The sequence below is a fragment of the Uloborus diversus genome, chromosome 2, assembly GCF_026930045.1.
Source record: "Uloborus diversus isolate 005 chromosome 2, Udiv.v.3.1, whole genome shotgun sequence".
In the NCBI taxonomy this organism is placed as follows: domain Eukaryota; kingdom Metazoa; phylum Arthropoda; class Arachnida; order Araneae; family Uloboridae; genus Uloborus; species Uloborus diversus.
The window spans coordinates 161,394,157-161,409,519 of NC_072732.1; the positions used below are offsets into that span (position 1 = coordinate 161,394,157).

Below are 15,363 nucleotides of genomic sequence, written 5' to 3' on the forward strand. Positions count from 1 at the left end.
AATAAGCTTCACCATATCCTCCATCTTTCATCACTCTATTTTTTTTCCTCTCCTAGCTATTAACTTTTCGGACTAACCTTTTAACTTTTTAAAACACTGCATCCTAAAACACGCGATCCCTTACAACTATTTCCCTAATATTCCAAATAACAAACTATTCCCCGTATACTTACCCGTATTAACTTACATTCTTCGCCTAATCGCAAGGTCCTCACTTCCCCGCGTCACTGACTGCCGAGCAGTTTGGAGGTCACGGCTTGGTGATCATTAGAATTTTAATGGGACTACATAATAATAATAAAATATGTACCAAAAAGTTAGAGGTAGTTAGACAATCCTACAAAACTTTCATTTTTTCTTCTCAACTTCTTAACCAACAACAGCTAACTATCCTAACTATAATGAAAGAAAATAGGATTTCGTACTCTTAATGGGCTTCCAGGTCTTAAACCTTTCTTGGTGAAAATTTTTTTATCTGCAAAGAAAAATGTCAAAGAATAAACCTCACCATATCTTCCATCTTTCATCACTCCATGTTTTTTCCTCTCCTAGCTTTTAGCTTCTCGGACTAACTTTTTAACTTTTTAAAACACTGCATCCTAAAACATGATCCCTTATTGTAAAATAACAAACTTTCCCGCTTATACATCAGTATTAACTTACATTCTTCGCCGAATCGCCAGGCTCTCATTTCCCCGCGTCACTGACTGCCGAGCAGTTTGGAGGTCACGGCTTGGTGATCATTAGACTTTTAATGGGACTACATAATAATAATAAAATATGTACCAAAAAGTTAGAGGTAATTAGACAATCCTACAAAACTTTCATTTTTTCTTCTCAACTTCTTAACCAACAACAGCTAACTATCCTAACTATAATGAAGGACAATAGGATTTCTGTAATCTTAATGGGTTTCCAGATCTTAAAACCTTTCTGATGAAAACTTTTCCATCTTCCAAGAAAAGTGTCAAAGAATAAGCTTCACCATGTCCTCCATCTTTCATCACTCCATTTTTTTCTTCTCCTAGCTTTTAGCTTCTCGGACTAACCTTTTAACTTTCTAAAACACTGCATCCTAAAACACGATCGCTTACAGTAAAATAACAAACTATCCCCCGTATACATCAGTATTAACTTACATTCTTCGCCGAATCGCGAGGTTAACACTTCCCCGCGTCACTGACTGCAGAGCACTTTGGAATGTCATGGCTTGGTGATCATTAGACTTATATGTTTATGGGACTACATAAGAACAATAAAAAACCATAAAAATAATAAAATATGTATCAGAAAGTTAGAAGTAATTAGACAATCATACAAAACTTTCAACTTTTCTTCGAAACTTCTTAACCAACAACAGCTAACTATCCTAACTATAAAGAAGGAAAATAGGATTTCTGTACTCTTAATGGGCTTTCAGATCTTAAAACCTTTCTTGATGAAAACTTTTCCATCTCCAAAGAAAAGTGTCAAAGAATAAGCTTCATCATATCCTGCATCTTTTATCACTCCATATTTTTCCTCTCCCAGCTTTTAGTTTCTCGGACTAACCTTTTAACTTTCTAAAACACTGCATCCTAAAACACGATCGCTTACAGTAAAATAACAAACTATCCCCCGTATACATCAGTATTAACTTACATTCTTCGCCGAATCGCGAGGTTAACACTTCCCCGCGTCACTAACTGCAGAGCACTTTGGAGGTCACGGCGTGGTGATCATTAGATTTTTAATGGGACTACATAATAATAATGAAATATGTACCAAAAAGTTAGAGGTAATTAGACAATCATACAAAACTTTCATTTTTTCTTCTCAACTTCTTTACCAACAACAGCTAACTATCCTAACTATAATGAAGGAAAATAGGATTTCTGTACTCTTAATGGGCTTCCAGATCTTAAAACCTTTCTTGGTGAAAACTTTTCTATCTGCAAAGAAAAGTGTCAAAGAATAAACTTCACCATATCCTCCATCTTTTATCACTCCATTTTTTCCTCTCCTAGCTTTTAGCTTCTCGGACTAACCTTTTAACTTTTTAAAACACTGCATCCTAAAACACGATCCCTTACAGTAAAATAACAAACTATCCCCCGTATACATCAGTATTAACTTACATTCTTCGCCGAATCGCGAGGTCCTCATTTCCCCGCGTCACTGACTGCAGAGCACTTTGGAGGTCACGGCTTGGTGATCATTAGACTTATATGTTAATGGGACTACATCACTATCCGACACCCTCACAGTGCATTACCCCCCACGCATTTCGAATCGATTGGCCTCTTCGGATACGGGAGAGAGGGACCCTGTTTTCTGCATATATTGGAAAACGCTGAAGCACACTTTTTCCATAAGTTCCTTTTTACTTATCTGGGTTCGATTTTTTGATCACATGCTTTCTGTGGCTCAGTTTCGAAAGTTTCCCACGTTTAATATGTGCTAGGCCAAAGAAAAAGGAGAGTCATTTCTTGTGTTTAAGGCATCTGAGAGAAGTTTTATTTGTATGAAAAAATATTTTGTTTCTAAAGATTGCTCGTTTTATGTAGTTTTCCAGAGAAGGAGGGGAAGAAACTTTGTCCTGGGAAAATGATCAAGTAAAAATCTCTTTAAAAGGAAAAGTTTTCGCAGCGTTGGATTAAAAATGAAAGAATTTTTTTTTAAATTTTAAACACACGTATCTCTTATTTTGCTCTATTCTCGAGAAGTTTCCAAGTAGATAAGATACAATCTTTGCGAAGAAAAGGGAGCACTGTTTTTTTTTCTTTTCCTACTTTTATCAACGCATGCTGTAATAATTTAGTAATTCAAAAACTTTATTCGATATTTTTCTTGTAAGGAAAACCTTCGAAGTTGTTCAATTTTGATTTTCTAGACCGCAGCACGCGTTTTAAGTTACAAGAGCAGCAAATAAATCACTATAGAATTGAAATTAAACAATTATTAAAATACAACTCAAGGTACATGATAGTACGCATAACTTCCTGCAAAGATTAATCAATGTTTAGGCTGTCAAAACCGTAAAAAGAAACAAAAATTTAAATTTAAAGAAAAAGTCTTTCTTCATTTTTCTTTATCCTTTTACACGACAAATGCCATTTTTACTATTATTATATTATTGATTCTAATATGTTGAAATTGAAAAAAAAATATCAATTTCAAAGCATACAAGCGATTATGTAATACTTTTTATCTGCCTGTGGCTACTTTTGTTTAATGATTCCAAATTGATTCAAAGCTTGCGTTTGACGAACTTAATCGGTAGCTACCGGTTAACCGAGCACGTGACAGCTAATGATCATGTGCTTCAATCAACCAATCAACAGCTTAAAATGGTAACTGGTGCGGTAACCGGTAGGTGATAGAACGCTGCGGTTAGTAACCGGTTACTCATCGGTCGACCATTTAGATTCGTCGAACCAACCAAAGTGAGAGAAAATATTTTTGTGACGGTTTGCATGCATGGGAGGATGTTATATATCACAAAAAAATGTCATTGTTTTAATTTGACGAGCAATAAGAACGATTACATTAAAGAAAAAAAAATTGTTTGTAATCTGTTTTTGTGTAAATAATAATAATAATAATAATTTTCGCTTAACTTCTTTTCAAAATATAAAATAATATTATTTTATAACTTACTGAAAATAAACAGTTATAAAATGCTTCTTCAAACTAATTTTAATGTTATTTACAAAATATTATCACTGTATTGGCTAGTTGATAGATAGTATTAATTATACTTTAAAAAATATGTTATGCTTTGAAAAATATTGAGAATCATTCTGAGTTAATACACGTGTTTAAAAATATTCCATTTTAAATTTAATTTTTGAAAAAAAAGTTAATGCAAGATTAAAATGGTCATCGCAATGTAGAAGCCAATCAAAACAATTTTATTTATAAGGCGAAAAAAAATAATTCTTCAACCAGCGGAGAAAAATTATTGAATCAAAGAAATACATGCAGTGATTTAAACAGTATATGCTAAAACAAATTAACTTTTTTACTGATTGAATAGCTTTACTGCAGTCACATGTCCATGTAGTGTCATAAAGTATCATCGAAAATGAAAACGTATGATGGCAGATGATTACAAGACTTTTGAAATGATTTTCTCTAAGTACAGAAAGGGAAAGCTTGTAAAATTCTTTATGTCTTTAGCTCCCTCTTTAAGAAATGTTCTCCGTAAATTGCTAGGGCTTGTGTAAAGGACTTACGTTCTTCTCTTTTCAATGCATGTTCTAAAAATATTTGAGATTCACATTATTACAAATTCGGTATCTCACAATGTATATGTTTTATCGTTTTTTATTCTCTTTTAACAGAAAAATGCGACCTGGACTGCGGTTTCCAAGGACATTGCGAGAATGGCCAGTGCTTGTGCTTCGATGGATGGGCTGGTGCAAAGTGTGACGAGAAACTGTGTGATCCTCGATGCAAAGACAATGGTCAGTGTCGTAACGGAACTTGCCTTTGCATACAGGGATGGAACGGAAAACATTGTACACTAGGTAAGACATTGCCACAAATCATGTCACTGAGAAATAATTAATCTGTCATTGTTAATTATATTTGTCTGTAATAAATGGCAATAGCTGGTGTGAAATAAATGTTGATTGTTTTTGAGTGCTGGATGAAAACTGGCAAATCTACTCCAAAATTAGGCAAATTTTCCCAAAGTTGAGTTAAACATAAGCAAATTATACTAAAATTTTGTAGACTGAATGTACATATTTTTTTCGAAATCAGCAGCCAGTATAAACAGAAACAATTGCTTTTTTTTCCAAGCAGTTTTAGTTTATTATACATCATGGATATCTTTTAAAAAATTGGAACTTTAAATTTGAATTATAGGGTGTCTCGGAATCATTCGGAAGAATGCACTTATGAGATTTTTTCTGTTATTCTTATTTTTCTTTTTTTTCTTAGACCTGTAAATTCCTGATTCAATACAGGGGGGAAAAATATTGAAGTTTGTTTAAAAGTTCAAAGTGTGACTACGAACTATTTTCAACTGCTCAACATTTTGGAAAAAAATTCAAGTTAACATAAAGTTAAATAACAGAATAAACACATGGTAGCATTCGATTTGTTACCACAAGGTAAATTTAAATAAACAATTGTAAAGATGATTTCAAAAGTTTTTTACCGAAGGAAAAACATGTAATTACCGGGGGGTATCAAAATGCAGCACAGACAATAGATGCAATAAGTGTGTATTCATGTAATCATGTTCATCTTTCAATAAAAAAAAGTTTTGAAAAACATTTTAAAACATTGATAAGCAAACCTACAGGGAATCAGATATTTTATATGTGATCTAAAGAAAAGTAAAAATAAAACATTAACAATGAAATGCTATTTATGCAGAAAAATTAGTAACAACGTTGATAAAGAGAATTAGTGTACTGACTGAGGTAACAAGGAACATTTTTCTCAATACAAATAAGTGTGACTTAATGGATGTAAAGTCATCCGAAAAAAGCAACGGGGTGATAAAAAAAATACAGTTTTAATAGTAAAAATTGGATATTGAAAAAATATCCAAGACAAAATGAAAAAAGAAACGATTTTTTAAAGAATAACTCCTATCAACAAAAAAGAAATCTTTGAACAAAAAATTTCTTAACCAATCCTATAAGCAAACAATTTTGCCACTATATTGCATTCCTTGAAATCTAGGAAGACATATCATCAATCAGTGTTCGTGATTTAATTTAACATTATTTACTGTTGTTACTTTGTTGCACAAATTAAGCTATTCATTTGGTTTACCCTATTTTTTCGCCAACATTTAAAATCCCCCCTCCCCTGAAATATATCAAAAACAGGAGGGAAGTATATTTCGTGCCGACGAAAATTAGGGGACACCATTCATTTCTTACTCTTTGAATAATTTTGATATTATAACGTGTATTATTTAAACAAAAAAAAAAACTATTTTTGTTATAGCACTGAAAGCAACAACGAGGAAGGGATACCTTCCCACCCCCATCCCGGAAGATGTCAAAGTCAAAGAGATTATAGATTCAATCAGTTCCACGTCATTCACCCATTCTTTCGAGCATAGCGAATTGTCAGACTATCCCAGCATCCTAAATTAGGGCAGTGCTGAGTCAATGCAAACGAGCTGAACGCGCCGTATACTGACTCGAAAATTGATCAACTGTATAAATCGGAACAAGGCTTATTCAGGCCAATATTTTTCAGTGCTCTCTTATTGATCAATTTATGCAGGTTTTCGATTTTCTGAATTTTAATGTGAACGCTATCCAAAAAAAACTATTATTTACTTAATATTTGCATTTTAGTTCAACTCGATGAAGTCAGTTAAAAAACTGCATTTCATATAAATTACCGAACAGGAATTATATAAATATTATATCCAATAGTTATTTTTAAATTTTGTAAACTTTTTTTAGAGAGAATTTTAATCATGATCGGCTGCTCTTTTGATATGGATCACTTGATCTTTCAGATATCTCTTTTGATAGTGTTTTTACTCAAATTCGATAAAAACCAATTCGTTTGATATTCACCAATTGAGGCCATATTCACCAAAATTCGTTCGATAAAAACCAATTGAGGCAGTGAGAAGCAAAGGGATGCAAGTGGACTATTTTAAGTTTCGAGTAAAACGCGTTTAAAGATCAGATTCTAGGAAGGCTTTCATTGAAATTTTTTTCTAAATCATGCTGTACAGCAGTACCTACCAGGGTTACTAGTACAATCTCTTGCCTCAAGGCAGAGGGGAGGTTCACCTACCATTTGTACTGGTTATCTCCAAATTTTTAATTCTGCCACTTGCATCCCTTTGCTTCTCACTACCTCAATTAAAAAATATAATAAACGATGGATATACAACCGATGGGTTTCCGGTACACATTGAAACACGTTGGGAGCACTTTAATTCAGAGAAAGTGTTTCATTGGCCTGAATGTGCACTAAAATGTGTTCCGAATATGCTGCTGCATTGATGAGGGCCTAACTTGACCATCAATAAACTAGTGATACTAATCGCTAAGATGTTATTTCCATACAGAAGGCTGTCCAAAGAACTGCAACAATCATGGCGAGTGCATTACGGGTGAAGATGATGAATGGGTGTGTTTCTGTGAGCAGCACTGGGAAGGACCTGATTGCTCAGTACCATTGGAAAGGAAATGCGATGACAATGCTGATAACGATAATGGTGAGATTTTTTTTACCTTATTTCAAATTTTCAGCTTTTATGTCGGTAATACTAATAATATTCATTGTGTTAAACTGTTAAAATGCAAGTCTAAAATTATTTTACTTTAATAAAATCCTTTATTTGCCGTTTTGGAACTTTAGATGCTTTCATTTTTAAAAAAGGCGATCTCTTTGCATCCGATACGTTTATCGAATTTTTCTCATTTTTGATGCGTAGTACGCTTTTTTATAGAGGACTTGAGTGAAATTTTCTTTTATTTTCATAAAAATCATAAATTTAGAATTTTCAAGCGAAATTCGTGTTCCATATCAGTGTCAAAAAATCAAATGCTGACGCTTTGATTTAATTTCATGTTTGCTTCAGTTATGCCGACAGTAAGTTAATACAGTCGAACTCGTTTATAACGAGCGCAAAGGGACCACAATATTTGCTCGCTTCAACAGTGGGCTCGTAAAAAACGAGTTCATGAAAAAATAATAAAAATTCAGCATTTTTGTTTTTTTTTTTCCTCTTTTTAATCACTGTGCCCCAAAGAAGTGGGTTTCTTTGTTTTGAAGTGTCTGAATGTCTCTTATGTCATTGATTTTGAGGCATATACATGTATACGCATATGAGGTGGTGAGAAGAAAAGGGATGCAAGGGGCAAAATTAAAACATTGGAGACAACCAGTACAAATTGGTAGAGGAACCACTCCTCTGTCTTGGGGAAAGAGATAGTACTAGTAGCCCTGGTAGATGCTGCTGTACAGCATGACTTGGAAAAAAATTCAATGAAGGCCTACCTAGGACGTAATCTTTATACGCGTTTTATTCAAAACGTGAAAATATCCACTTGCATCCCTTTGCTTCTCACTGACTCATATGTAATTTTGAAACGTTTCTTTACTCCACAAATCAAAAAAGTGCTGCCATCGCTTGTTCTCAGGTTTTATGATTGATCACTAACATTGGTTAGCTTTGAAATATTTAATTTACCAAAAAAGGCTAAACTGACCTGGAAATCAATAGACATTTTATGAATTGCAAAAATATTGCACGGTTAGAGTGGGATTTGCTCGTTAAAAACGAGTTACGTTCCTTTGAACTTACCGTTGTACCAAAGAAGTAAAAGTCTGATTTCCTCGCTAAATCTGGGTTCTCGTTAAATCAGAACTTGTTATAAGCAAGTTCGACTGTAATATGTAAGGTGAAAAAATGAAAAGCTAAGCGAATTGTTTAATGTAAAGCTTCCCATAAGCGAGTAGTTTAAAAATAATTTTCAGAATGATAAAACATCCAGCCAATAATATGACATTTAAATTCACACTTCTTATGACTTCATTCTAAAAAACATCGAATGCAGGATATAAAATGCCAATCTTTTAGGAGTATTTGTTCCATGCAAAAAAAAAAAAAAAACACATATTTTTTGAATCACTTTTCTTTTCTCAAGTTAGGATATCCTAAAGGCAGAAAAACTTATATTTTTCATCATCAAATCACATTTACATATATTTCATTAATTTGCTTAAAACGACGTAAACATGTTATATTGTTTCAAGGAAAACAATGTTTCAAAATGAAAAGGGCAACATAGTCGTAAATACGAAAGTTGCTTCTTATCTTAGACAGCGCTGCTTTGGAATTATTCCAAGAATTTCTGGTTTTCTCCAATGCTGACACAATTTTTAGAAACATTTTTATGAAAAATTATGCTGAACTTTTATCATCAATAACATTGTTATTTTCAAGACTTTGATACATATGTCAGTTTTTATGGGAAAGCCGTCTGACATTTCGCTTTCATATCCAGTAACACATAAATGAAAAAGAATTTATTATTATTTCATTCTAAAAAGATGTTTTATTCGTCCGTAATTTGGAAAGATAGCAAATTTAATGTTGAATTAATTAGCTGTTTCGTAAAATCGTCCTCTGTTCGTTCTGGTAAACCTTCTAAACTTGCGAAATTTGAGAATGACAGTGGTTTAAGTCAGTTTTCATGTCGTTGATTGAACCAGCCGGCATAAATTTCTGTTTGGGGGGGGGGAGGATCATTCACTCAGAACAGTCCTTAAATGTACTTTTTTTCCTTCAGTAAACTCATCGGAAATGTGGAATGACAGTGGTGTAAGTCGTTAAAACATATTTTATAAGTTGGGCGTAACATTTTTCAATAAAAGTTGATGTAAAATGAAAAAAAGTACAAAGACTGTAGAGCATAGAAATTCGAAAAAAGAAATTAAAAGTTTGAATAAATAGTCATAACATATGGATCATTCTCATAAAAACAGTCATTTTAAACTTTTACAGTTCAAAAAAATTTAAGAGGGTGTAATCAAATGAAACCCTTTATAGAGATCGATTTATGTAAGTGCTATATGAAATAAAAATATATTGGTCCTGAAAAATAAAAATATTTTTTTAAACAGTAAGCAATATATCTTCAGCATTATACCCTCACTAAAGCGTCGTTCCCTCACTAATGAAGGAATGACGAATTCATTAAAATTGGATTTTTAGTATATAAGCCTAACTGATATTTAAGTTTTTTTTTTTTTTTTTACAAATGTTTTCAAACGAGGAAGTAACTTATTATAAACCAGTTTTCATTCATTATTTTACTTAATTTTCTATAAAAACCTGGTGTGAGGAATGACTGATGCAAAACGTCCTATCTGGTTTTATGCTTTCATATAGAGTTGAAGCAGACATTTCCGACAAATTAAAGGCGCAAGTGTGATGCATTTTTTTCTGGATTTATATCAGTAAATTACTATACTTGTTGATAAAAAAAAAAGTTATTTAGTTAGGAAGGAAATTGACTGTTGTGAGGGAATGACACTACCGCCGAGGACAGTCATAAAACGAATTACGTTAAACTAATTCTTAATGAAAATTTAATTTTAAATGTTTTTTTTCACGTAAGTTATTCAATTTTTTGGAAGAAAATTAACGGGAAAATGGGAAATTATTGTTTGCTTTCTTAGAAATATTTTTTGCTTATTTTTTACTAACAGTGAGGTGGAGACAAGAGACTTGTATTAAAGACTTTTAAAATAAAATATAGAAATTTACTTTTAATAATCTTGTTAAACTCTATTCTGAAAAGTATTTAAACCCCTAAAACTATGTGTGTGTCGTAAAACATTCGTAAACCATAACAAGAACATGAAAATGTTTGCTTCTGTGGGAATGACCCATATATCGCCATTTACATCCAATGAACTGAATATTAAAAATTTTGAACAAAAAAAAATCAAGTATATACTGCTTTCAAAATCAGACTTATACAAAACAGAATTATGAAATTTAATTTATTTCGAACAAATTAGATGTATTACAGTTAAGGATCGCAGCCACGTTTTCAAACTTCAGTTTTTTTTTTTTTTGCGAATTTCTGTGCTCTACAGTTTTGGTACTCTTTTATTTTGCATCAGTTTTTATTGAAAAATACTTGAAACTTGTTACAAAATATGTTTTAATGACTTAAACCACTGTCATTCCACATTTGCGATGAGTTTACTGAAAGAAAAAGAAATTCATGCAATAGCTGTATTGAGTGAATGATCCTTCCCCCAAGAAAAAAAATATGGATGCTGGTCCAATCAACGGCATGTAAACTGATTTAAACCACTGTCATTCTCAAATGAACAGCAGTTTTAATGGTGGATATTTTTTGTGTGCTCCTAGAAGGCAATATATTTTAGGGGGGGAGGGTGTTGCACAATTGATACATTTATTACGGAGCCGGAAGAGGAATCAAAACTTATGACCAGCTTTTTTTGTGAAAAATTTTATTATCTGTGTAATCCCTCCGTTATTGCTATTTACTGATTTTTCTTCTAAAAAAAGGCGACACGGCCACCATCTTGCAGCGAACCGCTTTTTCCCTATGTCTACTATGGTAAAGTAGCGTGTCTAATTTCTTGATTGTGATTTCTTATTGACTCCATTTCAATATACAGTAGGGTGGAACGAAAAAACGAAATTTTTTTCTGCGAATTGTTATAGTGCGGAAAAGTTGCGATTGGTGAAAACTTAGGAAACAAAAAAAATTATTGAAATCGGATACTATCTTCCAATTGTGCAACGAGACTGAAAATTTGGAAAAATGGAAAATTTTATTTTTTTACGGATTTTTTTAAAAGTTTTGTGTCAAAGCTTCTCTTAATGCTCTAAGACGGAAAAGTTGCAATTGGTGAAGCCTTGAGAAATTAAACATAAATATTGGAATTGAATAATACCTCCTTATTCAAGAACAAGTCTGAAAAATAGCAAACACTGAGAATTTTATATTTTCAATATGATTTTTAAAAAGAAACTGTTGTTATTTTTTCCCCTTTTTTTCAACATTATATGAAAGGCATTTGAAAAATACTTAGTTACTCATAAATTTGTTTTCCTGGATTTTGAAGGAATGTTCTAATTATGCAGAACTCCCATTCTTTTCAACAATGAGCCATTTTCGGATAATAGAAGATTGTAAAATATTTAATAAAATTTCTACAAGCCAGCACACCAGTCTCGTTGCTTTAAGTGTGACTCGTTGAATCCACTTAATCAGATATTTTGGAAAACTCGGGCATAATGGATCTGGATTTCAATGTTGCTATTATGTAGCTATCTCTTGGTTTAAATCCGCAAATTTTAAGCGAAGCCACGTGTCTTCAAACTCTGAATCAGCCAAGCACATAGTGAATAGCATTGTGTCATATCTAAATGAACAACGAATGCCACTAGACGACTTAGACATATGTTACGATGGTCCGAAATTTATACCAGGTGGAAAAGTGGCGCAATTCGTCAATTCGAAATTTATGTCAGATAACCATTGCAATAAGCTATTTTTTTAATCAAATTGCCCTATTGCCACTTTTTCGGCATTTGAATCGTGAAACAACCGGCCCAAGTACATTTTGGACAATGAGAAAACGTCTCAGAGGTTGAAAAATTACCGGTAATAGATTTTCAAGTAATTGACTGTACAGCTATAGAAGTAAACAGAAAATGCTAGAGTGTAAAAAGGTATCTTTTGGATATAACTCAAGCAATAAAGAGTTGAAAATGTCCAAATGATTGGTCAAATCTTGACCCGGCCCATTCTCCCATTCCAGAGGGCTCACTTGTGCAAATAGAGTCCTCCGACTTGACATAAATCGATCCCACCAGATGCGTTAAAAGACATAGTTACTTTTATCTTGAAATGGTACATATCAGTCTGGTTTGAAATAAAGATCTGCAAAAACTTCACGAACGGTCCCATTCATATTTACAAATACAAAACAATTTGAACCTGTGGATACTTGCCTCAGCAGTTGAAAAAGGTTGTTTACCCTGTCATTGAAAGAAACTCTTTGAGCATCCCAAAACTTTTTGATTGCCATGGTTTTTAATGAAAAGAGGTACATATGAGAACTAGAGTTTTAAAAAGGTTTTAAAAGCCAGAGAGTCTGTTTCTAAAGGCAGAAACATTAGAAACTTTGTCATTCCATCCCTAAATTTCGAAGCCAACGATTACACAGAGATTATTGCTTGGATCACGACAAAGTTATCTCCGCCATATTATTTCTTCGAAACGTTACTGACGAAGACAGTAGATATTTTATCAAAACAGTTACTACACAAGACTTGGATGTAAAATTATTCCCCTGCCGTTACGCAAGCCGTCGAAAGATGCGTGAAGCTAGCGACAGAGGCTTCGCTTAAAGTTTGCGTATTAAAATGAAGGCTACATAAAAGAAACATTGAAATCCAGATGAATTTAGGCTCAAGTTTCCAAAAAATGTGATTTTAAATTAGTTTCAAAAGTATTACTGAAAACAATAAGACTTGTGTACTGGATGGTAGAAATCTTGCTAAATATTTTATCATCTTCTATTATCTGAAAATGTCTGATTACTAAAAAGAATAGGACTTCTGCATGGTTAGAAGATATACCTTCAAAATCGAGAAATAATTTGATGTTGATATGTAATATAGTGCTTTTCCCTACATTACTTGAAAAAAAAAAACGAATGAAATTTTTTATTTTTCCGATTCTTTAGACTTGTTCCTGAATTGGAAGGTATTATTCGATTTCAATATTTCTTTTTAACTTTTCAAGGCTTCACCAATCGCAACTTTTCAGTCTTAGAGCATTAAAAAAAAAAAAACATTGACACAAAATGTTTAAAAAATCCGTTAAAAAAACATAAAATTTTCAGGCTCTTTGCGCAATCGGAAAATATTACCTGATTTCAAAAAAAAAATTTTTTGTTTTTTAAGTCTTTACCAATCGCAACTTTTCCGCACTATAGCAACTCGCAAAAAAAAAAAAAAAAAAAAAAATGTTTTTTTTTTTTTTTGCTCCACCCTAATATACAGTCAAGAAGCAACACAACCTAGAAGTAAAACACGATACTTCATCATAACAGACATAAAAAGAAAGTGGCATTTAGCCCCAAGATGGCGGACATGTTATACTATGTAGGGCATTTTATTTATATAGTGAAACAGTTAATCATACGAAAGCTTCTTACACATACGTTTATCTTTTATTTCCCTTGTAGATGGACTGGTGGACTGCGCAGACAGCGAATGTTGCATGAGCGGTAAATGTGAAAACCACTCTTTGTGCCAAAATGCAGCGGATCCCTTGGATATCTTGTTGCGGAAACAGCCACCTGCCATAACTGCTTCCTTTTTTGAAAGAATGCAGTTTCTGATTGAAGAAGAATCCTTGCGAAACGGATCACCCCGTAAAGTGGCTATCAATGGCAGGTACAAACTTAATTTTTTCCCTATTCTATTTAGAAAATAAGTCTTTCCAACTCGGCTGGATTTATTCAATTAATATGATTTTAAGGACATTACCAAAATGCAAAGTATTGAATACTGGTATGTTGAATACTGATACACTGAATGCTGGTGTACTGAATACTGTTATATTGAATACTGGTATACTGAATACTGGTATACTAGATGTTAATATACTGAATACTGTTGCACTGAATACTGGTAAATTGAATGCTGGTTTTCTAAATGCTGGTATATTGAACACTGATGTACTGAATAGTGATGAATACTGGTATATTTAATACTAATATACTGAATACTGATGAATATTGGTATATTGTATACTGATATATTGAATGCTGATGTATCAAATACTGGTATACTGAATACTGGTATATTGAATACTAGTATACTGAATATTGGTACTATGAATACTGGTGTTTAAAGTATTGACTTTCTTCACTAGTTGTAAAACAGTTGTTTAAGATTATTTGATTATTTTTTCTAAGGGCATTAAGAAGATTTTTGCTTTAATCGAAAACTATTTTTTCTACAGCTATTAAATATTACTCATTTTTTTCTCATAAAAAGAAACGAAACACACTACGTTTTATGTTATTTCGAACGAGGCATAGGTACCTTATCCACTTAGAAAAAAACATGTGCCCTACTATTAGTGATACATACTTATTAAAAAGTTAAAATAATAATTAAAAGTGCAATAATAAAAACAGATTATTTCTATTAGACTTAAATCAATTATATCTGTCCACACCAAATCAAAAAGTTACCATTTCATTCCTTAATTTAACGATCTATGAAAAAACATTAAACACTGTTTTACAAGTGTAGATTTAATAAAATTATTTTACATTTACATATCACTCCTTATTTTATTTCTTCGATCTTTTCTTCAAATCCCACCGAAACATAAGGAACTGTTTCCAGTGAATCCGATGAATATTTATAAACAAGTAGTTGGAAAGTTCCTTTCCCAGACTAAAACGAATAATTTGCTCTAAATCAAAGAAACTACTGCCTCGTCGATGATTTTCCACGAATAATTTTCATTACTTTCGCAAAGGCAATCAAAGCTTTTCTCCGACTCCTGCTGAAAACTTCTCATCCCAGCAGCTTCGCACCAAAGCCCCTTCGACTTCCGATTCTTTTGACAACGTGGGAGCACTTTAGGGGGTGAATAATGTCGAGAGCATTTTTATGTTACCCGTGCATCTCTCCAGGTAGATAGACGATGGGTTGGCAGCAGATAAATTGTCAGGAAGAACCGCAGCAGAAAGGAATTTCGACGCGTTCCACTCTTAATCGAAGGGGCTGATCGAAATGCTTCCCCACTCATGGCAAATATTGCTTAAAGGATTATTTTGTTTGGTGTCTTTTAAAATGTTTGTTTC

General features: G+C 32.7%; 1 protein-coding gene across 1 annotated transcript in view; it reads left to right on the plus strand.

The window, feature by feature from the left end:
- Positions 1-15,363, plus strand: part of LOC129216635 (teneurin-m-like) — a 210,043-nt gene that overhangs the window by 73,107 nt on the left and 121,573 nt on the right. Inside the window, exons 10-12 of the mRNA XM_054850851.1 lie at positions 4,326-4,511; positions 7,043-7,192; positions 13,726-13,936. Of these exons, the coding sequence (XP_054706826.1) occupies positions 4,326-4,511; positions 7,043-7,192; positions 13,726-13,936 (547 nt within the window). The remainder of the gene's footprint in view (positions 1-4,325; positions 4,512-7,042; positions 7,193-13,725; positions 13,937-15,363) is intronic.